The 25,896-nt window shown below is 38.5% G+C and overlaps 1 protein-coding gene across 1 annotated transcript in view; it reads right to left on the reverse strand.

The window, feature by feature from the left end:
- Nucleotides 1-4,706: 4,706 nt before the first annotated feature.
- Nucleotides 4,707-25,896, reverse strand: part of LOC124592796 — a 687,654-nt gene continuing 666,464 nt past the window's right edge. Inside the window, exon 7 of the mRNA XM_047131870.1 lies at nucleotides 4,707-7,861. Within this exon, the coding sequence (XP_046987826.1) occupies nucleotides 7,420-7,861 (442 nt within the window). The 3' untranslated portion in view covers nucleotides 4,707-7,419. The remainder of the gene's footprint in view (nucleotides 7,862-25,896) is intronic.

The raw sequence follows: 25,896 nt of genomic DNA on the forward strand, positions 1-25,896 counted from the left end.
CGGACCAGTCGTTCAGCCTCACCGGTGGATTGTGGATGGAACGGCAGGGCCGTGACATGCATAACGCCGTGACAAGCACAAAAATCCGCAAATTTGGAAGAGGCAAATTGCGGACCATTATCAGTAACAAGAGTAGAGGGGAGACCTTCCACAGAAAAAATGCGGGCGAGAGCACTGGTGGTTGACGCGGTGGTAGGCGACGTGCAACGGACAATGAAAGGAAAGTTAGAGTAGGCGTCAATGACGAGGAGCCAATAAGTACCTAAAAAGGGTCCCGCAAAGTCAGCATGAATGCGCTCCCAGGGCTTCTCAGGCGAAGGCCACGGTGACAAAGATGACTTCGGGGCAGCGGCCTGTGACGCACAAGGGCTGCAGGCAGCGACCATGTGTGCTATTTCAGAGTCGATGCCAGGCCAGTACACATGACGGCGCGCCAGAGATTTTGTGCGAGACACACCCCAGTGCCCTTGGTGAAGGAGGCGCAAGACCGAAGCACGCAAAGACGCAGGTACCACAACACGTGGCGAAGCATTGTCAGTGGAGAGAAGGATAACACCATCCCTAGCTGTGAGGCGGTAGCGCAAAGCGTAGTAGTTCCGCAACGGATCAGAAGTCTTAGCGGATGGGTGATCTGGCCAACCCTTCTGAATACAGAGTAAAACCTGGAAGAGGGTAGGGTCAGAACCCATAGCAGCCGCCAGCCTGTCCCCAGTGATGGGGAACCCGTCCACAACCCGCTGCTCGGCAACATCCAGGTGGAAACACAAAAGTTCGTCCCTATTGAATGCCTGATCAGGACGCATGGGAAGGCGAGACAGAGCCGTTGGCCGGAAATGAATCTCATAATTGAAACGAGACAAGTAAAGAGCCCAACACTGGAGGCGGTGTGCAGCCTTGTCGGGAAGTGACGTTGATTGATGAAACAAGGAAACAAGTGGTTTGTGATCCATAACAAGATGAAATTTTGAGCCATAGAGAAAAACACCAAACTTATGAAGAGCATAAATAATGGCCAAAGCTTCTTTTTCAATTTGAGAATACTTCTGTTGGGCATCCGTGAGCGTTTTGGAGGCATAAGCAATGGGTTGTTCCGAACAGTCAGAAAAACGGTGCGCAAGGACTGCACTGACCCCGTATTGAGAAGCGTCTGTGGCAAGAACAAGATGTTGTCCAGGTCGATAAGTAGCCAGGCACGGGGCCTGTTTCAGCATAGTTTTCAATTTCTGGAAAGCCACATCGGATGACGCGGACCAGTGAAAAGTCACGTTTTTGTGCAACAGGCGATGCAACGGCTGAGCCACCGAAGCTGCAGATGGTAAGAACTTGTGATAGTATGCTGTTTTCCTCAAGAAGGCCTGCAGTTTCTTAACAGATGTAGGGCAAGGAAGGGCATCAATCGCAGCGACAGTTTGCTGAAGCGGATGAAAACCATTCCGAGAGAGTTGAAACCCCAAGTACGTGATAGATGCCTGAAAAAATTGTGATTTCTGAAGATTACACTTAAGACCGGCAGTCTGTAAGACATGAAAAAGTGTGCGGATATTTTGAAGATGTTCTTCAGTGGTGGAGCCAGTGACAACAATGTCGTCCATGTAATTGATACACTCAGGGACAGGGAGCAATAATTGTTCCAAGAATCGCTGAAAGAGAGCAGGGGCGCTAGCAACCCCGAATGGCAAGCGTTGGTATTGATAGAGGCCAAAAGGCGTGTTAAGGACCAGAAACTGCCGTGAAGCAGCGTCGAGAGGAAGTTGATGATAAGCTTCTGACAGGTCAATTTTAGAAAAATACTGGCCTCCAGCAAGTTTAGTGAACAGTTCTTCAGGACGGGGCATAGGGTAAGTGTCGATGAGGCATTGAGCATTTACAGTGGCTTTGAAATCGCCACAGAGACGAATATCACCATTGGGCTTAGCAACTACGACGACAGGAGAGGACCACTCACTGGAAGTGACAGGAAGCAAGACCCCTGAAGTAGTGAGACGATCCAACTCCCGTTTTACCCGATCACGAAGGGCCACAGGAATTGGCCGAGCCCGAAAAAACTTAGGCCGAGCAGTGGGTTTGTGCGTGATATGAGCTTCAAAGTCGTTTGCACGGGCTAACCCAGGAGAAAAAAGGGACGAAAATGTAGTCGACAAGGAATCCAGTTGAGCATAAGGAATAGCATCAGAGACAATATTGACAGAGTCATCTATGGAGAACCCAAAAACGCGAAAGGCTTCGAAACCAAAAAGATTTTCTGCATTGCTCTGGTCGACGACAAATATGGGAACAGTGCAAACGATGGATTTGTAAGATACCTCAGCATTAAACTGTCACAAGAGAGAAATCTTCTGTTTATTGTACGTCCGTAATTGCCGAGTGACAGGTGACAGGAGTGGAGAACCAAATTGAAGATATGTCTGAGAATTAATTATAGTGGCAGCAGAACCGGTATCCACTTGCATGCGAACATCTCGACCAAGGATTTGGACAGTGAGGAATAACTTCCCTGAAAGGGAAGAAGTGCAATTGACAGACAACATAGAATCAGAATCAGCGTCATGTTCATGAACATCATGTATGTGGTCGGATTTGCAAACGGAAGACACATGACCTTTCTTTTTGCAATTGTGACACACAGCCCAAAGTTGGGGACAATGGAGGCTTACATTTGAGGTGAAATCCAGGAAAGGAACAGAGACTTACATGGTTGTCCATCCGTGACATGAAATGCCAAGAAGTGCTGTCGAAGACGTTTTTCATAATCAGACCAGTCTTCCGCCGTCTCTTCGTAAGGAGGAAAAGGAGTACAGCCAACGACGAGAAACGCCCCGCATTTGACGCCGCGACGAAATCGTGAATCGCCGCTGTTAGAAGCGTTTGCTGTTCAAGGAGATTTTGCAATAGTTGCTCAACAATAGCCATGGAACCCTGTGGGTCAACGGTGAAAAGGAAAAATCCACTACCTCGTCGCCAATTGTTATAACGTCAAGTTTAACAAATATATTTCAGAACGACACAACACATATAAGTCACATAGTAAGTTGACAAGCAAGACGTGTACACGTTAGCATTCGAATGAGCACTGAGTCCCAGTCTAGCAGCTGCTGCTCGGCTGGCCGCTTAGGTGGCGCAGCTGCTGCATGGCTGGCAGACAGCGCCGCACGTAGAGGACGCGCGTAATTGCGTGGCGGCGCTTTGAATGATCAGTGAGTCACTACACCTTTCACCCAGCCACCAACATTTGTGCAGAATCATTTATCTACATCTTCAGCATCCTGATCCACAAGTCAATGCTGTCTAACATGTACCTCATGCCTCCTATAGTTTTGTAGCAACCTATAGGGCTGTGCCCCCTCACCCAGTCAAGGGCTGCATCTTAGGGGGGAGTGGCTGCATGGCCTACCTCACTGCAGTGTCTAGGATATGTTGCCTACCCTTTTGGATAAGCACCCATTGTGTGCCCATCAGTTCATGCTCCACCCGACATAGACCCATGCGATGATATACATTCACTATGGCTCCCAGATGTACACCATGGCCTCTGCATACAGATTTCTGCAGTACCATGTAAATCAACTTCACCTTTACCATCTTCATCAGCAGCCACATGCTTCTCTGCCCCCTGTGGTCACTCTGGTCCTATTGTGATCATGCAACTTCCATAAAGCCTCACCCTGCCTTTGCCTTCTGCAGAAAACTTTCCTGATGGTTGCCCCTCTGAGCTACGCACCACCTGCATTTTCTAACCCAGCAGTTGGTGTATGGGTAGGATTGAATGTAGTGGTGCCACCTGATGACACTATGGAAATCTAGTAGCTGGCACAACATTATTGTCAACTGCTGTGGTGCCAATACCCATGGTGCACATGTCATCAGGAGCACACTTTGATGAGACCACACCAGAATGTGGCATATAAGTCAGACCAGGACTGAACTGAGTCAGTTATGGTGTGATCTGTGGAGTGGGTGGTTGGTATGGTATTGGTTTGCCTAAGGTGTCTACATTGTGGACCCTATTTGTCATACATAGAACTTTGATATGATGTGGACTGGACTTTGCTTTGGAATACGAATATAGTTTGCACAGTTTCTGAGAAACATATTGTTGTGAATAAATTGGGGTGAGTCTTTATTAGTAGTGTTTAATTGCATTTTGCAAAAATTATGAATGTAGATATGAGAGCGTCAAATACAAAGTTCCTTGAAGAGGACATTGCAATATTACAGCTGCTTCCAGTATGTATACAGTTTACAGATAGCAAAACTACTTTGAAATTCAGAGCATTATGAGGAGAAGTCTATTGAACTGGACATATATGATATAAACTAAAACTCTCACTCTTTCTTACTGTGTGTGTGTGTGTGTGTGTGTGTGTGTGTGTGTGTGTGTGTGTGAGAGAGAGAGAGAGAGAGAGAGATGCAACAGTTCTGGTATATGTGGTATACGTGTACTTTATTTGATGACAAATTTTTTGATTTTGTATAGGTACACTACCAGATATAGACAGACACCAGACACTTTATTTGTTCAATATTTTACAAATTAACATAATTATTGATTATGTTTAAGCAGAACATTCAGATGCAGATGTCTTGTGGAACAGTGAATCATGTTGCACTAACTGCAGTTACAGAATGCATTAGTCAAGGTTTTATGGTCTTTTACATTTTATTACAGAATGGAATGTCTCTGAAGGTGCACTAGACAAAAACATTCAAAGACTTTGATGTATTTTATTGTGCAGGTTTTTCAACAATACACAACATTTATTGTGCAAATAATTAAACACTTCATCTAAAATTCAGTGTTTTTATGTAATACAACACTGACATCAGTAAATAATTGACAAATCAATTTCAGTCTTATATCTGTAAAGCTTTTATTTATAGAAATGTTGATATTAAAAACTAAGAATACCACCTCATCAAAAAATGTTGTCAATATAAAAGCAGTAATAACTTGTGATAAATCATTGGTGGTTCAAAAGCAGGTACTTTCAAATTAAGTTTCAGTTGGTTGCTCTGTACGACAACTGCACTTGAAGCATAATATACAATAACACAAAACAGCTTGTTTACTAAGTGCAGTAACTGCTCACTCTCCTAATTCAGAACAGGACTAAAGTTAACAAATAAAAGAAATTGTGACATTCTAGAAATATGTACAAAAAGACTTCTGGCAATTAATCTTCCACTGCAGTAAAGAAGTTAAGTTTTCTTTAGTGTTGTATTTATCATGTCTCATAGTCATATATACCGTAAAAAATTAACTAATGCTGAAAGCAGAAGGAATTTTTTTACTTTTAGAAAACTGACTTGATATTAGACGTGCTACACTTTTGAGGGGAACAGGATAGGGGAGAGAATACATTTTGAACGTACACATGGAAGGAAAACTATTGTGTTTTCTCAGAAAAATTAAAGTTAAAATGTTCACTTCAGTACACAAGAAAAATATTGGGAAACGATGAATATAATTTGGAAAAGAACAGACAGGTTACACTTCATAGTCTTGCTTATTGTGCTCAAGCACTGAAAAAGACACGTTAAACTGTATAGCAGTTTTACTTATTGTGCTCAAAGACAGTCAACAATTTAATTTTTTTGTAATGTAATTTAGAAATCATCCTTAACTGACTGCAAGTAGGGAACTTACAGAATATCAGGATGAACTTCAGGAAAGATTTCCATACTGCTAAATAAGTATTAAATGAATTGACTAATACAGGAACTACAAAAAAATCAAAAGTACTTGTTTTTTATCATGAGGAAACATAAATTATGGCAAAAAATTTACTTCTACAATAACTCTGTTCTCCTCTTTTAGATACATGAAATGATGCTCATGACAACTCAGAAACAATGGGAACTCTACCAAGTAGCTGTTCCTTGTAGGATGGAATACATAAGTATAATCATATTTTCTTTCACTGATCCTACCTTATTTAAAGTCTACAATAGTAATAATTTACTAAAGGGAGACTGATTAGAGACACAGAAGAGTACATAATTTTGCTTATCCTTGTTTTGTGTTTGGCTGAATGTCTAGTGCAAATTTTGCAGGTGGATGTCATTTCATCTTACTGTATGTCCAAACAGAGGCATCTGCAAGGTGGAGCAAGAGGGTACACATGGACCACCCTCCTCTCCCAGATTTGGAGTGCAGGGCTTTTATGCAAATATTTAGTGGATAATCATTAATTCTCTGAGGTATGATAAGTTTTTTGTCATATTAGCTCTAATGGCATGACATGTCTGGATAATGAATAATTCATTTTTTGTATTTACATTCTACCAGAAATTTCCTACAGCATTTGTCCAATGTATCAGATGCGTAGCTATGTAGTGTGTTGACTGTGGTTGGTGTGTTTAGAAGTATCATGGTATTTATGTTAATGTGGAAGTAACATAGTGTGAAAGCTAGTGTCATCTCATAGTATACTTCTCCTGAATAACAATAAGGATGCCATTGAGTTTAATGTCATTATCCAGTGGATGTATGTCTGTCAACAATAGCACATGCCCACATACAAGAGACTTATTTATAGTACTTTCATGTAAGACACTGGCACATACATGTGTGGTCAGGAATCTTACACCACCAACTCTTTCCCCATGGCCTATGAATAAATAATGGTGACAAAAATTTCTTTGAACACCAGAATCCAAACCCAGGCACCATCATATGACCATGCTTTAATAATGAGATGTGTTAAATATATCCTAGTACAGTGTGATGAAGACAGAATGAAAATATCTATCTTGGAGGGCATCTTACGAGTTATCATACACAGTCCATTCCTTAGGATAAGCGTAAAAAGTTTTGCAAAATGTATTCAGAAACATGTAGTTATGAGATTAGGCCAATAAAGAGCAAAAATTAGCCGTATGCAAAATTGGCAGGATGCTTGAAAGAAATTGGGGTGCTGAAGATCCTTTGTAAAATGTATTTAATAAATCAGCAGTGTTTTTCCCTTATACAGCAAATTTGTGTAATAAACATTGGGTTTTTACCATCCTCAAAAAATTAACTTAATCATTTCTAGCTGGAATATCAGGAAGGGCATAGAATGAGACTGCTTCATATAATCTTTTCATAGTCACACTTAGACAGTAAAGAAATGTTTAAATAGCTGTTATACAATACATTTCTCCACACCTCGTGGTTTGTTGATGTACTGTTTCATGTTTGTGTTTTGTTTACCTTAGGTGATGAAAATCGTACCTTAACATTTCTGAACTTCACTTAACTTTCCCAGGTCTGCATTTTGTGACTAATTCGAAATGACATTTCAATGTGTAGTCTTTCACAGCTTGTTCTAGTCCACATATGACTTCCAGTTACGTATGACCTACACTGTATATAGTAAATAGCACAAAGAAATAAGACTGAGCTCTGAGGAATAATAGTTACACATGTGATTGTTGTGTTCAAGTCCTGGTGGTGATGAAAGACTTGTGCTGGATGTGATGGCTGTTGTTGTTGTTGTGGTTGTTGATACTGATGGTTGTGAGGAGTGTGGAATTTGAGGGTGTGCTCTTGAGTGGGATGGGTGTATCAACAGCAGCAGCTGGGGTGAGGCTACGGGCACGCACAGCTCGGGATGTAGCAGAGGCAGAGGGCGGTGTGTTGGCACCCCCTGTGCCCCCATCTGAGCCAGAGCTGCCCCACGGCAGGCCCAGGCGGCGAGCCAATGCACGCAGCACACGCCGTTTCAGCACAAAAATAGCTGAGATGAGCACTCCTTGCAGCACGTTCACAGTATCAGGAATGTACCAGACCCACGCTGGGGAATTCACCCACATACCTGACACCACATCCAATGTGAATGTCAGGCCCATCACCACAAAAAGTTTTGCATTCATCACCACCCTGCAACAGAAAGTAGCCATCTTACACTGAGGTGAAAAAGTAATTCTTAGGCCATTGTAGCCATACATCATCAAATAGAAAGCATTTACAGCACTTACATACAACGATCACATTACTGCACTAAAGATGTGAAAAAGTCAAATGTTACTTAACTCTTGCATTATTTGATATTATTAATAATATGCACATCAGCTGGCTCTACTAAGAAATTCACAAATGGAGTAGAAATAACTGGCTAATCAGAAATCCTTTAAGTGCCTCTTAAACTCAATCTTATTAGCAGCTAAGCCTTTTTATAGCATGTAAGTTATTGAAAATGTATTGTCCTTAATAATGGACACTTTTATTGATCAAAAAAAGAAACATTACATCTTTGTGTAGGATATTTTTATATCTGGTATTGATTTTATGAATTCAGCTGTTGGTTTGTAAAATGGATATACACTATGTGATCAAAAGAATCCAAACAGCCCCAAAACCATACGTTTTTTATATTAGCTACATTGTGATGCCACCTACTGCCAGGTACTCCATATTAGTGACCTCAGAAGTCATTAGACATCACGAGAGAGCAGAATGGGGTGCTCTGCAGAACTCATGGACTTAGAACGTGATCATGTGATTGGGTGTCACTTATGTCATATGCTTGTACATGAAATTTTCACACTCCTAAACATCCCTAGGTCCACTGTTTCCAATGTGATAGTGAGGTGGAAATGTGAAGGGACACGTGCAGCACAGAAGCATACAGGCCGAACTCGTCTGTTGACTGACAGAGACTGCCGACAGTTGAAGAGGGTCGTAATGTGTAATAGGCAGACATCTATCCAAACCATCACAAAGGAATTCCACACTGCATCAGGATCCACTGCAAGTACTATGACACCTAGGCAGGAGGTGAGAAAACTTGGATTTCATGGTCGAGCAGGTGCTCATAAGCCACACATCACACCAGTAAATGCCAAACACCACCTTGCTTGGTGTAAGGAGCATAAACATGGGATGACTGAAAGGTGGAAAAAACGTTGTTTGGAGTGATGAATCATGGTACACAATGTGGCAATCCAATGGCAGGGTGTGGGTATGGCAAATGCCCGGTGAACGTCATCTGTCAGCGTGTGTAGTGCCAACAGTAAAATTCGAAGGCGGTGGTGTTATGGTGTGGCCGTGTTTTTCATGGAGGGGGCTTGAACCCCTTGTTGTTTTGCATGGCACTACCACAGCACAGGCCTACATTGATGTTTGAAGCACCTTCTTGCTTCCCTCTGTTGAAGAGCAACTCGGGGATGGCAATTTCATCTTCCAGCATGATCAAGCACCTGTTCATAATGCATGGCCTGTGGTGGAGTGGTTACACAACAATAACAGCCCTGTAATGGGCTGGCCTGCACAGAGTCCTGACCTGAATCCTATAGAACACCTCTGGGATGTTTTGAAACGCCAACTTTGTGCCAGGCCTCACTGACCTACTTCGGTACCTCTCCTGAGTGCAGCACTCCATGACGAATGGACTGCCATTCCTGAAGAAACCTTCCAGTACATGACTGAAGATATTCCTGCAAGACTGGAAGCTGTCATCAAGGCTAAGGGTGGTCAAAAACCATATTAAATTCCAGCATTATCGATGGAGGGTGCTATGAACTTGTAAGTCATTTCAACCAGGTGTCTGGATACTTTTGATCACATAGTGTATTATTTATGACAGATTTCATTAAAGCAGTAGTTAGTACACCCAATTCCTTGAACAGGCCTCTGCAGGATTTTTTTGAGTTCAAAGAACAAGTAATTGGTATTACATACTTGTGTATTTAAACTGGGGACCAAGAAACGATTTAGAGGCTTTGTCCCGCAGTAGCGGTCAGTGGTTCACAACCCCACAACAGGCCACAGCTGTCCGCCCACCCAGCTGCCACCCTGCACCGAACCCAGAATTATTGTGCGGTTCGGCCCCCAGTGCCCCCCCCCCCCCCCCCCTCCCGGGATCATCTCATACCAGATCAGTGTGAACCCAAATGTTTTTGTGGTAAAGTAATTATGGTGTACGTGTACGTGGAGACAATGTTTGCACAGCAGCTACCAACATAGTGTAATTGAGCTGGAATAATTACATACTTTCATATCACATACTTTTGGGCTCAGGAAACTTTAGCTTAGTTCGATGAATGAAACTCCGCCACACCTCTCCCCAGATAAAGATCCCATCTGATATGGTGTGAAAGAACAAAGAATTATTTTTGTATCAGTTGTGTCTGATAACATCTGCATTACAAATTAAGATTTGTTTAAGCACTTTAACATTTCTGTGGTATTCACCTGCCAAATGAATAAATATTGTCAGCCCTTTTTATCATCTTGCTGTCGTAATTTGCTGTGAGAAAACCTCTTACAAGTTTCGTGATTTATACAGTCACAGAATATAGCAGTAGTCTGTAATTTATTGTCTAACAGCTTAAGCACATTCTTTCTGTATGTATAAATAGCGTTCTCAGTATTGGAATTCTTTAGAAATCCAAACTGTGACTTTGACAGTACAATATTTGTAGTCAGATCGTTAAGAAGCCACTTGTATTTTACCTTTTCTAAACTTATTGAGAATGCTGGCAAAAGTTAAATTGGCCGGCAATTTGATGGTATCTCTTTATTTTCTTTATTATGCAGAGGTTTAACTTCAGCATGTTTTAGCCAACTGGAAAATTTTCTGGTGTTAAATGTCCATGATACAAATAATTAAATTTGATAATAAACTCAGAACAACTCTCTTTAATTAACTTTGTTGAAGTGTTACAACAACCAATAGAATTTTTTGATTTTAATAACTTTGTGATGGAAATTACTTCTTCTAGTGTGATGTGGTTCATGTTACTGAAGTTATTTGTAATGGTTGGTCTGAGATTTAACCTAGCAGCACATACTGAACCTGACAGCCTCTTCTTTTCAGTACCTAACAGTTATGAAAAGCTTGTTAAAAAGTGCACACAGTGCGGAAGTATCATTTACTTTTAAACCCGTCTGCTGGTTCTCATACGTGGTTCTGCCAGTTTCCTCCTTCCCTACAGCACAGATTGTCTGTATTGAGTTGCTTGATGTGATTATCTTTTCTTGTAATGCATTTCTTCATAGTTTGTACTACTGTCTTTAACATTTTGCACTATGTCTTGCAATGAGCTGTAGCGTCTGCTTCAGGGATGCTTCTGACTGACAGACACAGTTTTCTTTTTTTGCTAGGTGATTCATTTATCCATTGAGAAATTTACTGATTTTTTGCACACTTTGATCTAATCTGGGCATAAACCACTCCATTTCTTTAAAGAGTTTCCTAACATAATAAAACTTTTGAGTCCAAACATCAGTTTTAATGTAAGGAACACATAAGAAAATTTGTTAGAAGGATCTAGTAATAGGTGAAAGAATCAGTAAAATGGAAAGTTCATATGACAAAATGAAGAGTGTCTACAATTTATATAAGGTACCAGTATATGGCAGTGAGCCTGTATTATTGTATCTACAAAGGACAACATGTTATTAACAGGGGTAGATTAAAAACACAAGAAAAAGAATAATAATAAAAATTATGTAAGTGCAATACATACTGATGTTTGTAGTAAGATGTAACATTGCGATTTATTAAAATACCAAAGGTCAAGGACATCACTTCCAGCAGTCTTTCATGTATCCAGTCGTGGGTGACTTGTTTAGTTGCCTCAGTGGTTAAGTGATGAGCATTCAGGTCTTTGCTGATTTGTTTAATACAGGATTTCATTGGTGTATCCTTTCTCCCTCTCTTTACTTAGGCCATTCTTTCCAGGTATCTTACTGAGCTGAGGGAATATTTTACTAGGCCTCTTGTACGAATGCCAAACTATTACAGTCATTTGCATTTCTTCTTGCTTGCCATATTTTACTGTGATTAACTTATTTCCTTGGCATGCTCAAATATTATTCTCAACATTGTCTATAATGGCAGAATTTCAAAGACAGTTTTGTGAAGCAGAGACATCTTACTGAGAAAACTTTCCACGCAACTTGAAGAGGGCTATCACTGTTGGTTCCTCTTAGAACATTCAGTCTTGACCTTCCTTCATGACATTAAACCAGATGATTTCCTGCTGTGCTTCAATGTTAGCTTTACGGAACACTATGACTGAGCAAGCTTTCATCAATAACAACAGAACTGAGATCTTTAAATGTTGCACTACCAGTTGTTACATCTGCAGACAAACTTCAGTTCATGTTTTATTTTGTGTAGACATATACAGTCTCAACACACACAACCCACAGAAGCATCCCATGTGCAAGTGGTCAAACAAAATGATGAATATGATAGTGTGCATGTGTTCAGCAGAGTTAATATTGTTCTGTCATCTTATATCCTAGGATTTCAATGTGTTGGTGTGTATTCTAATTCCTTTCAACAATTACATCAACTCCTAAATGCCAGAAAATCAGATAGACTGCAGAACAGAAAATTAACTGACACAGAAAAAATGTCTGGACCTAATCATCTTGTGGTGTTGCAGTTCTTCTTATGTTCGTGCTTGCTACAAAAACAGGATGAAATTATGCCTTATGCACCTTTTCAAGGTGTTTTGCATAAGGCAGAATTCCTCATCATATTGACTGGACCTAGTGGTCTCATCATAATAATAATCATCATCATCAGCCATCTGAAATTCAATGGTGCATGACGGCTTAGTCAAGACATATCCATAGATTATGGTCTTCAGTGATATGTATCCACACTGCTCCTGCCATTTTCTATTGTCATCTGCCCAACCTCCATTAGATCATTGTATTGATCTACTGCAGTCTTTTCGAATTTGGCAAAAAACTTCTTTGATCAACTTACCAGCCACTTGCCTGGCTACATTTTCCATCCACCTCCCTTCGTTTTTATTAGTTACATCATTCAGTCAATTATGTTTTCTGATCCAGTTCTGCAACAACTTCTAGTCATATTCTACAATTAAGTGAACTGTATGATGGGTGTATTTCCCGTTATATCACTTATCAGGGCTTCTCCCTGTTCCATTCACTTACAGCACTTGGGAAGAATGATTATTACTCTAATTTTGTTCACATGAGCCTTACATGAGCAACTTGTAAGGGATTGTAGTATATTCCAAGAGTTATCATTCAAGTTGGCTCTTGAAACTTCATAAGGAGACTTTCTTGAGACAGTTTGTGTCTGTCTTCAAGTATGTGCTATTCAGTTTTGTCAGCATCTCTTTGACACTCTATCATTTGTCAAATGAACCTATGACCATTTATGCTGCCCTTCCCTGTATACATACAATATCCCTTAATAGAACTATATGGTACAATTTCCACACACACGAGCAATATTCTAGGAGGAGTCACATGAGTGATTTGTAAGCAATCTCCTTCATAGACTGTTGCATTTTTCTAGTATTATATTAATAAACAGAAGGCTGCCACCTGCTTTACATAAGAGTGAGCCTATGTGACTGTCCCACTTTGTATCCCTACAAAGTGTTTCACCTAGGTGTTAGTATGAGTTGACCAATTTCAAGTGTGACTCGATACTGTAGTCATAGGCTCCTATGTTTTATGTTTTCATTTTGAAATGCACACTTTCACATTTTTGAACATTTAAAGCAAGTTTCCAGTCTTAACACCACTTTGAAATCGTATTCAGATCAGACTGAATATTTGTGCAGCTTTTTTCAGACACTATTTCATCACAGATACTTGCATTGTCTGTGAAAAGTCTGAGGTTGCTATTAATGTTGTCTCCAAGGTCACTAATGTAGAACATGAACAGCAAGGGTCCCAACCTTATTTAGATTATGATAACACTAATGATATTATCATGAGCAAGTCAAGATGTGCTACAACCTATGCTGATCTGTTATCTTGCCTTAAGCGCCTGCTCTAGAAATAAATATCATCGTAGTCTCTGAGTCACACATTTTTTTCTGTTGGGATTGACCAGATGTTTACTAAATTCAGAAAATTTTAACAAGTCATGGGATTAGGGGAACAAGAATAGTTCTATGCAATGGATGATCACCATCAGTGAAAGGCAACATCAAGTCCTTGAGATGACTTGAAGTAGGTAAAGAAATAGTGTACCAACTGTTTAGGCACTGCCCTTGGGGCATTTCTTCTACATATATTGATGACTCTCCATCCAAGATAAGATACTGCATTCTTCCTACCAAAAAATTCTCATTGGATTACACACATTTTGCTTGAGACTGCACACAATCATACTTTTGATAATAAGAATAGATGTGGTATTGAGTCAAATGCTTTTTGGAAAGTGAGAAATACTGCATCTACCTCTCTGGAGCTATTGGTTTGTTTTTCTGTGTTTTCACACGATCAATAACACCTATTTCTCTGTTTCTCACTGAGAAATGTCCACTTTTGAATGTTTTTTGCATTGAAATACCCTATCTCATTTCACAAGTCAAAACTGGTAATACACGCACCAATTGTAAACTTCACATTGCAGGCAAATTGGAAGCTTAGTGTTTAAAACTCTATTTAATTTACAAAAAGAACTCCAGCCATTGTCTTCTGCATTTGATAGAGAGTAATCCAGCCATAGAGAAACATGATAATGCAGCAAACACAATACAGAGTGGACCACGGGTTTAATATTGTCTATAACTTCATTTCACAGCTGCTGAAAGATATCAAAGCTGGACTGAACACTAATGCTATTATCATGAGCAAGTCAACATGTGCTACAACCTATGCTGAACTGTTATCTTGCCTTAAGTGCCTGCTCTAGAAATAAATATCATTGTGGCCCCTGAGTCACAGATTTTTTTCTGTTGAGATTGACCAGATGTTTATTAAATTCAGAAAATTTTAACGAGTCATGGGATGAGAGGAACAAGAATCATTCTGTGCAATGGATGATCACCATCAGTGAAGGGCAACATCAAGTCCTTGAGCTGACTTGAAGTAGGTAAAGAAACCGTGCACCAACAGTCTTGGAAAATGTCCTCTCAAGGTCCATTGGTGCTGTCAAGTAGTAGATTTATTGGGCTAATGTTTGATGTTCACAGCATGAGCAGATAGAAATCAACCAGCAGTGATTTATTTATCAACATGAAAAGCAACATGTAAAGACTTTATAGGGTTTTTCTTACATGCAGTTTAAGAACTTTTGTGCTCTCCTTGCACTCCAAATTATGTAAGTTGACTTCTCTCATTGGTATTGTTCATTTGTTAATTTTTTCATCAAGTTCCATAGTTTCAGGGGTGTGGAACAAGTCAAGGTATGCATTTAAAAAAATCATTAAAATGTTATCTTTATACTGATTTAACAATAAACTATCACTATACAGCTTAAAACTATTCACACTTTTGTCATCTAAATTTAAGTGAGCAAATTAATATGAAAGCTGCTACTTTGAAAAAGCTAGTGCCTTATCAGTTTTACTATGTAGCTACTGTTTGGCAACCTTGTATCCAAGCCTTCTTTCAAGTTTCTTTGTTGCATAGCCTGCTCCACTTGATTTTCCCATTCTGCACAGGGTCTTCTCTTTTTCTCATATATGGAAGTTGCCAACAAAGTACTTTTTCAGCCAATTTCATACCTTAATCTCGTCACATTACCACACCATTTTAAATCCCATTTTTTCACCACTTTGGTGATGTATGTGAGTTTTCATAAGTTTTCTTAATTTGTTATTTGCGACTTTCTCAGATGATATTTTTCAAAATCTGTAAATACTATGTCTTATCTGCAGTACATTTCTATCGTGCAGCTTTAAAACAAATACTGCTGCTTGCCACATTGTTAACAGGACTTTTCAATCCCTGAATGTAGATATTCAGATAATTTGTAGAAACAGTGGCTTGCAATTTCCTTTTGAATTGGTAAGGTTCTTGAGTTCTTGGTTTATGATAGATGGTAGTTTGTTGAACATCATCTCACCAGAGTACATAACTCCGTTCGGAATCCTAGATGAGAAGGCAAAGTGTACAAGAAAATTAGTTCTGTGCCTGTCTTCGCCTTGTGAATGTGTAAATCACAGTTCAACTGAAACTGATTTTGATCAGCACCAAAAAACATTAAGGAGTAAATGTATTGGTCAGTGAGTGTAAGGGCTCCAGGATCCTTAAAAGATCCTACAAGATGTACAGTAATCTGCTTTACATAATGTGCTTGCTGCTCACTTCTTCTGAAAAAAAAGTTCGTTTACTTTAAGTGTATTGCCACAGAAGATAATTCCATAGGAGGACATGGAGTGAAAATATCTCAAATGTGCTAACACTTTCTTTAGGTGAACACAATGGTAGATGCTTCTGAGGATACAATATGCTGATTAGTTTATCTACATCTACATCTACATCTACATTTATACTCCGCAAGCCACCCAACGGTGTGTGGCGGAGGGCACTTTACGTGCCACTGTCATTACCTCCCTTTCCTGTTCCAGTCGCGTATGGTTCGCGGGAAGAACGAATGTCTGAAAGCCTCCGTGCACGCTCTAATCTCTCTAATTTTACATTCGTGATCTCCTCGGGAGGTATAAGTAGGGGGAAGCAATATATTCGATACCTCATCCAGAAATGCACCCTCTCGAAACCTGGCGAGCAATCTACACCGCGATGCAGAGCGCCTCTCTTGCAGATTCTGCCACTTGAGTTTATTAAACATCTCCGTAACGCTATCACGGTTACCAAATAACCCTGTGACGAAACGCGCTGCTCTTCTTTGGATCTTCTCTATCTCCTCCATCAAACCGATCTGGTACGGATCCCACACTGATGAGCAATACTCAAGTATAGGTCGAACGAGTGTTTTGTAAGCCACCTCCTTTGTTGATGGACTACATTTTCTAAGCACTCTCCCAATGAATCTCAACCTGGTACCTGCCTTACCAACAATTAATTTTATATGATCATTCCACTTCAAATCATTCCGCACGCATACTCCCAGATATTTTACAGAAGTAACTGCTACCAGTGTTTGTTCCGCTATCATATAATCATACAATAAAGGATCCTTCATTCTATGTATTCACAATACGTTACATTTGTCTATGTTAAGGGACAGTTGCCACTCCCTGCACCAAGTGCCTATCCGCTGCAGATCTTCCTGCATTTCGCTACAATTTTCTAATGCTGCAACTTCTCTGTATACTACAGCATCATCCGCGAAAAGCCGCATGGAACTTCCAACACTATCTACTAGGTCATTTATGTATATTCTGAAAAGCAATGGTCCCGTAACACTCCCCTGTGGCATGCCAGAGGTTACTTTAACGTCTGTAGACGTCTCTCCATTGATAACAACATGCTGTGTTCTGTTTGCTAAAAACTCTTCAATCCAGCCACACAGCTGGTCTGATATTCCGTAGGCTCTTACTTTGTTTATCAGGCGACAGTGTGGAACTGTATCGAATGCCTTCCGGAAGTCAAGAAAAATAGCATCTACCTGGGAGCCTGTATCTAATATTTTCTGGGTCTCATGAACAAATAAAGCGAGTTGGGTCTCACACGATCGCTGTTTCCGGAATCCATGTTTATTCCTACATAGTAGATTCTGGGTTTCCAAAAACGACATGATACTCGAGCAAAAAACATGTTCTAAAATTCTACAACAGATCGACGTCAGAGATATAAGTCTATAGTTTTGCGCATCTGCTCGACGACCCTTCTTGAAGACTGGGACTACCTGTGCTCTTTTCCAATCATTTGGAACCCTCCGTTCCTCTAGAGACTTGCGGTACATGGCTGTTAGAAGGGGGCAAGTTCTTTCGTGTATTCTGTGTAGAATCGAATTGGTATCCCGTCAGGTCCAGTGGAGTTTCCTCTATTGAGTGATTCCAGTTGCTTTTCTATTCCTTGGACACTTATTTCGATGTCAGCCATTTTTTCATTTGTGCGAGTATTTAGAGAAGGAACTGCAGTGCGGTCTTCCTCTGTGAAACAGCTTTGGAAAAAGGTGTTTAGTATTTCAGATTTACGCGTGTCATCCTCTGTTTCAATGCCATCATCATCCCGGAGTGTCTGGATATGCTGTTTCGAGCCACTTACTGATTTAACGTAAGACCAGAGCTTCCTAGGATTTTCTGTCAACTAGACAGCAAAGAATTTTATGCATTGTCTTTATGTAGTGGGAATGACCCCTTATGTGTACTTATAGAATCCTAAAGGAAACAATCAAAAGGATGCCTCGAGTGCATTTCTACATTGTTAGTATCCCCAGGAGGCACAATCTGATGGAAAACTCGTGCGTAAACATCGAGATTGTTACAGCAAACAGGCTATTTGAGAAAATATGTAGAGGTTTCCAGAATACGACTTTCGTAGAGATAAACAGTGTTCAAAGAGAGCACTTCACAAGACATGGTCTCCACATGAACGTAAAAGGGAAAAAGATTATTAGTGCCGAAATACTTAAATTTATTAATGAGTCATCTGTAATGGAAGTGTCTCCAATCCCAATTCCGCCAAAGCAAGAGTTGTCTGTAACAGTGGAACCATCATTATCTGCAGCAGAGCTACAACAAACACCAGTAGCAGCAGCAAAGACTCAGATATTCTCAGCAGCAGTGTCAGATAAACCAATAGCAGCAGAATCACCACAATCATCAGCAGAGCTGTCATCATCAGCAACAGCATCCAGAACAGCAGACCCCATAATACTACCTCAAGGCAATGAAAATGCATGTGAGGAAAACATACAAAGGTCATTAGCCGCAGCAGCTAACAAAGAAGGGCAGTCACCAAGTCGGGGAGCACAGAAGCCACCAGCAACAACAACCACACAGAAGAGGTGCCTGAGGCCTGGGAGATCAACAGCAGAAGCAGCTTCCAATCAAGACAGATGCCTGAGAACTAGGAGACCTGCTACACTAAGTGAGGATTTTTTATGGTACCGAGTAAGCAGAAAGAGAACATGGAAAAAGATGTAAGTAAAACTGTCCATCTTAAATACCAGTGTGACAATAGTGAGAGGAATATAAACACCGGACAAAGATACGATCCAGGTTTAATGACACAAACTGAAAAAAAATCACTGCATAGTACCAGAAGCAAAGGGAGCAAGTGAAGTGCTTAGTATATTACAGGAAGGGGAACTATTACATTTAAAGCCAACTGCTAGAATACTTCACCAAAATGTTCAATACATAAACAATAAAACAGAGGAACTAGAGGTAATATTACAGGAGTATAGGCCAAACATTCTAGTAGTTACAGAACATGGGCTAAAAGAAAATCACATAGGAATTTACAACTTGAAGAATTATGTGAAAGTAGCCAGTTTTTGCAGAACTTCCTATAAAGGTGGTGGGGTTGCCATTTTTCTAACTATAAATCAACTAAAGCCATAAATATAACAAAATATGCTATAGAATTGAGCTTTGAAGCTACAGCACTGGAAACTAAAATTGCTGGGAATTTATGTTGTGTATTAGGTTTGTATCGATCACCAAATGGTATAATTAAAACCTTCTTTGAACAGCTGGAAGATATAATCCAACACCTCTCAAAAACATATGCTTATTTGATCATTATAGGAGATCTGAACATAGACACGAGTAAAAATACAGACAATACTAAGACCCTACTGGACTTATTGTGCATATACAATCTAAAAATAAAAATAGATAAACCAACCAGAGTAACAAAGCATAGGGAAACTATTATTGATCATGTAATAACAAATATTCCTACATGCTATTGTGACACACAGGTAATAAACTCCACATTAGCAGACCATTTTGCAATCATGATAGACATAAATATAAAGACTAGTGATTCAGTGCAGAAGATATGGGAGATGACAAGACAAAACTACCCACATAACATAAATCTGCTAAAAAAGATGTTACAGGCAGAAAACTGGGAAACAATATATGCAGCTAAAGATGCAAACACCAAATGGAACCAGTTTTATTCTTTATTCAATTATTATTATGATGTTACATGTCCTGTTAGTAAAAGGCTTGTCAAACAGCAACAAAAAAAGAAAAGCTGGGTGACTGGAGAAGTAATCCATGCCAGAAATAATCTGAGAGTGTATTATGACCTCTCCAAACAAAAAAATAATGAGGCCTACAACACACTGTATAAAATAAAAAAGAAAGAGTACTGTAGTTTTATCAGAGAAACTAAAGCATCATTCATCAGGATGTCTATAGATAAGGGAAAGAACTACTCAAAAGGTTTATGGTCTTTCATTAATGGAGAGAGAGGAAAAGTAACAAATCGGGCAGAGGACATCTGCCCACTGATGAGTGGGAAAAGCAACGCAAACCCTCTAGAAGTAGCCAATACTTTTAACAGATATTATATTACTGTAGCAGACGAATTAATAAGTCAAAATAAAACAAATGCAGTAAGTAAATTGTTAAACCCCCCACATACAAATCATACTATGGTTTTCATACCTACAACAGATGCAGAAGTGTCAAACCTAATAAAACAACTTAAAATTAAACACTCTTCTGGCTTGGATGGTGTTACATCACATCTCATACAGGAATGCAGAGAATGTATATTAAAACCATTGACACACATGCTGAATGCTGCGATAGAAGAAGGTATATTTCCAGATTCACCGAAAGTAAGTAAAGTGAAGCCAATATTTAAGAAAGGGAACAGGGATGAATTAGGAAATTACAGGCCAATATCATTGATCTCAACATTTGCTAAAATCTATGAAATGATAATAAAGAACAGAATTGTAAGTTTTATAACAAAGTACAGTATACTGCATTCATCACAACATGGTTTCAGAGAAGGGAAGTCAACAAAAACAGCATCAACAGATATAATTGAGCACATTCTTAATTTACTTGACAGGCAGCAAAAGACTTGTGGGATTTTTATGGACCTATCTAAGGCATTTGATTGTGTGAACCACTCAAAATTAATGATGAAATTATATCAGTATGGAATTTGAGGAAAAAGCTATGACATACTTAAATCATACATTACAAATAGGAAACAATGCACAGAAATCAGACATACTAGTGGGGGAAATATAACAAACTACATATCAGAATTACAAACAGTTAAACACGGTGTGCCGCAAGGATCTGTGCTTGGGCCAATACTATTTATACTCTATGTAAATGACTTCCCTAGCTATATAAATCAGAAACTTATAATGTATGCTGATGACACAACAATCATTTGCACAGCTGACACAAAGGAGGAGCTTGAGAAGGAAGCACTCCTGACTATTGAAAATGCAAATAAATATTTAACACAAAACAACCTGTTTATGAATCAGTCTAAAACAATGAATGTAGTATTTCAGACCAAGCATAGTGAAAATTATAATATAAATGTTAATATAAATGGAACCAGCACAAATTTTCTAGGAACTATAATAGACAAACATTTGGCTTGGGGGGAGCACATAGATGCACTGTGTAAAAAGATAAACAAACAGATCTTCATCATGCATAAAACAGCTAAGACTGTGGATGATAAAGTCCTCAGATCAATGTATTATGGACTTGTCTTCCCACATTTGTCTTATTCAGTTCATATATGGGGAAATGCACAAGCTGGCTACCTAAAAAGAATATTCACAATTCAGAAAAGGGCAGTGAGATGCATTGCAAAAATACCACCAAGACAGACCTGTAGGCAAGCTTTTGTACACTATAATATTATGACAGTATATTCACTGTATATATACCAAAGCATAATGGTAGTAAGGTCAAGTGATAAACACCTCCTAAATAAAGCTGTACACAAACACGGTACAAGAGGAAATGAAAATTACTACATGATAAACAGAAATCTAAAACTGTCTATGACTGCCCCAGAAGAAGCAGGCAAAAGGTTGTTTAATAAACTCCCCAAAATCATTAAAAAAGAAACAGATCTAAAATGTCTTAAAAATCATTTGAAACTATATCTCACAGAGAAATGTATATACAGTTTGAGTGAATACTAAGATGGTGTTTAAATATATCATTACTGAAATGTACCTGTAAAAATTATCATTTCTGTATGTTTTTTGATTTGTGTGTACGTATAATGTGAAACATGTAAAACCTTTGTATGATTATGGACTATTTCTGTTTAATCATTTGTTTAATTTATATATATATTGAAATCAAGTTTGATGTTATTAGGCTATTGTATGACACACCCAATACTCTCAGCTGGATTTTCAGCTGGAGTCCATGGGCAAAGAATAAATAAATAAATAAATAAATAAATAAATAAATTTTATTGTAAATCAATTTGAGGCTCTTAAAAATAGTAAACATATCTTTTGTCATGTATGAAATATGGTATAAAACTAGCTATAACTACTTTTAAAACTGATCATAGATTAACTCCGTATATGTGAGTAGAAAAGTGTTAAAAACATTGGCAAAGGAGAAGAGATATGGATAAATGTCTATAAATCATATTTATAATTATAAAGCCTATGACATAGATTATACAGCCTTCAACAGAGGTGTATTAACAGATAAGAGCAATGTCAGATTCAGATTCAGATTCAGATTCTTTATTAGTCATTCAGCATTGTTACATGCAATAGACTTCGTCAGTTCACTTAACCTATTAATTTTACAAAAAGAAAAAAATTTTACATATTTAAGTTGATATTGGACATTTCTAAAAATTCTTCTAATGAATAGAATGGATTAGTTAACAAGAAGTTATGAACATTGTCTTTAAATAATTTGTCAGGCTTGATTGACCCATTTTTAGACAATTTGTTATATATTTTAATTGCCATATACTTATGACTATTGTTAGTTTTAGCTAATCTATTTTGTGGCAACAGCAGAGAAATACACGTTCTTGTATAGTAGCCATGTCTTTCATTTGTTACACTTAAATTAGGTAGTTCAGCAAGTATGTAGTTAACACTGTCAAGAATATATAAATTAATTACTGTTAAAATTCTATATTTAGTGAACAATGGTTTACAATGTGTTCTATTATCTACCTTAGCCATTACTCTGATTGCTTTCTTCTGGATCACCATAATTTCATTTATTTTTCTGCTGTTTCCCCAGAGTATTAACCCATACCTTAAAACAGATTGAAAAAAGGCAAAGTACACTGTCCTTACGTACTCAAATGTCACACAACACATCAGTCTCTTCAACAAATATATAACTCTTGACGACCTAACCACTATGTGATCAATATGAGAGTTCCATGTTAGACTGTTGTCAAGTACAATACCTAAAAACTTTGCCTTTTGTTTTTCTATTTTTGTAGTCTTTGATAGACTGAACCACATATTCTGGGTCTTTTCCTCATTTAATAGCAGACCATTGGCATTAAACCATGATGTTGCATTTTCTTTCGCCAATTTCATATCACTTACAAGGTTATCAAGTACATGGTTTACAGATAGAAAAGTCGTGTCATCTGCATACATATATGTCTTTACATCTATATTTCCTGGTAAGTCATTTATGTGTACAAGGAAAAGAAGTGGTACCAATTTAGATCCCTGTGGCATTCCATGTTGAACCTCGAGTATGTTTGACAGATGACTTCCTGAACTCACCACCTGGTTCCTTTTATTGAGGTATGATTTGATGAGTTTTAAACTTTTATCACATATTCCATAGTACTCAAGTTTAGAGAGCAGAAGTGAGTGGTCAACACAGTCAAAAGCTTTGCTCAGATCACATAAGGTTACCTGTGCGTGCGCATGGTCCTCAAATGCTGCTAGAATGTCTCTGACTAAGAGCTCTATGGCATGTATAGCTGACCTTCCTTTTCTGTAACCAAACTGTGATGCACTTAACATACCATTTAGTTCTAGGTACTCATACATCTGCTTATATATTATGCCTTCAAAGACTTTTCCTAGTACTGGAATTAGTGAAATTGGTCTGTAGTTTGCAGGATCTGATTTGACACCCTTCTTAAAGACTGGAGTTACCTTGGATAGTTTGAGAGGATCAGGAAAAAACCCTTCTATGAGACACAGGTTTATAGAATATGTTAATGGTGCTGCAATGTAATGTATGATTTCTTTCAATAGATTGTTTGACATATTAAAAATATCTGTACTGTATGAATTTTTCATTTCTTTTACTATTTTAAGAACTTCATGTTGGCATACCTCTTTGAAGTGTTTCAATGATGATCCGGCCCTATTATGATTTAGGTTTGCTCTCTTCAGATAATCTATACATGTTACATTGGGTTTACTGATCAGTTTTTTGATATCATCAGCACAGCTTACAAAATATTTATTGAATGTATCTGCTGGTATTGGGACTGTCTTGTTGAAGTTTCTGACTTCACCTTTAACAGTATTAATTACTGACCAGGCTGTTTTGCATTGGTTTTTACTATTTTTTATGAAATTTGTGTTGTATCTTAGTTTCGCTAATTGCAACTCTTTCTTATACAGTTTCTTAGTGATTTTTTCGAGATCCTTAATTTCATTAGAATTGTTTACTTTGGCAAGGCACTTCAACAGCAGTAGCTTATTTTTTAGATTCTCCAGTTCTTTGGTGTACCAAAATTTACCTTTTCTTGTTTTATGGTATTTCTTTTGAACAAGATGGGCTTTTAAAATACCTGTTAAGTAATTGTGGAATGTTTCATAAACTGTTTGGGCACTGGAATCACAGTTTTGAAATAATTTGTCCCAGTTTGTTATGCTCAACTGGTGTGTTAGTTTTATGAGATTGTGTTTTGTTAATATTAAGGTATTGGATTTTGTTAACTTTTGTCCAGCCTTGCTCTCATCCCCTTTTATAAAATGTCTTAACTTCACTGTTAACATGGAGTGGTCTGAGAAAACAAACTCCTTTACCTTGGTGGAGTACATATCACAAGCACAGTTGACAAAAGCGTTATCCAAGCACGCTTGTAGTCTTGTTGGTTCTGAATTTACATGATGGAAGTTGTGCTGCCTTAGCATATTCAGTAACTTATTTACACTGGGTTTGTTACACGTTACATCAAAGCTTGAATTAAAGTCTCCCCCAATTACAGTTACATACTGTTTCCATTTCATTATGTAGCAGAGTACACTGTCTAAATTATCTAAAAAAGTTTTATCATCTGAGTCAGGGGAATGGTAGATACATACTATGATAAGTTTCATTATATCACATATGATCCCGGTAATTTCAAAGTGTTTCTCTACACATGCCCAACTAAGATCTAGTTCTCTACACTCTATTTCATTTGAAACATAGATAACAGTACCACCATTACGGTACTGAGATCTGCAAAAACTGTTTCCATATTTATAACCTTCTGGTACATAGTATTGTATTTGTTCTGGTTTAAGCCAATGTTCTGATAGACATAAGAAAGAATACTTATTCTGTGGCAATGACTCATCCAGAATTTCAACTTTATTTTCAAGACCCTGAATGTTTAAAAATCGGATGTTGTTGTGACTTATCTGTGAGTTAGCAGGCTGGTTTTTCACATTTTTATTTTCTTCTTGGCTTGAAACCATAAAAAATTATCACTGAGTGACACAGATGTATTTTTCCTTTGGCTCCTCCTTAAGCATTGCTGTGTTGCTGCTCCAGTCGTTGTTGGTTCTGTTACTGCTGCTGCTTCTGCTGATAATGATGGTGCTGCTGCTGTTTCACTTATTTCTGGTGTTTGTTGCTCCATAACTGCTGTGCCTTTCTGTGAATTATTAACATTTGGAGTGGTCACTTGCATTGATAAAATTTCACATTTGCCTTGGAGAGGTGTAGCTTCACTGATAGCAGATTTCACATTGGATTCTACAGGATACACACACTTCCTGTCCATGAGAGGTATGACTTTTCTATCATCACACTACACATTTGAGATTTTATTTACAAGTTCTAAAATTTTGGTTACTATTACGTTTTTTCCAAGTACATTTAGATGGGAACCATGTCTTGTGTGAAATCTTTTCCCTAAATTGCTGATGTTCACAAATGTTACATTTTCAAACTGCTTGCAAATATTTTGCATCTCTTTATTTGCTGTTTCAATTTCTTTATTTACACAGGACCATTCTATCAAGTCGTAACGGTGTGGCACTGAAAAAACAATAACATTTGTTCCTCTCAGCTCATACAGTTTTCTTTTTAGCGCGA

This window comes from Schistocerca americana, chromosome 2 (genome assembly GCF_021461395.2).
Source record: "Schistocerca americana isolate TAMUIC-IGC-003095 chromosome 2, iqSchAmer2.1, whole genome shotgun sequence".
In the NCBI taxonomy this organism is placed as follows: Eukaryota; Metazoa; Arthropoda; class Insecta; order Orthoptera; family Acrididae; genus Schistocerca; species Schistocerca americana.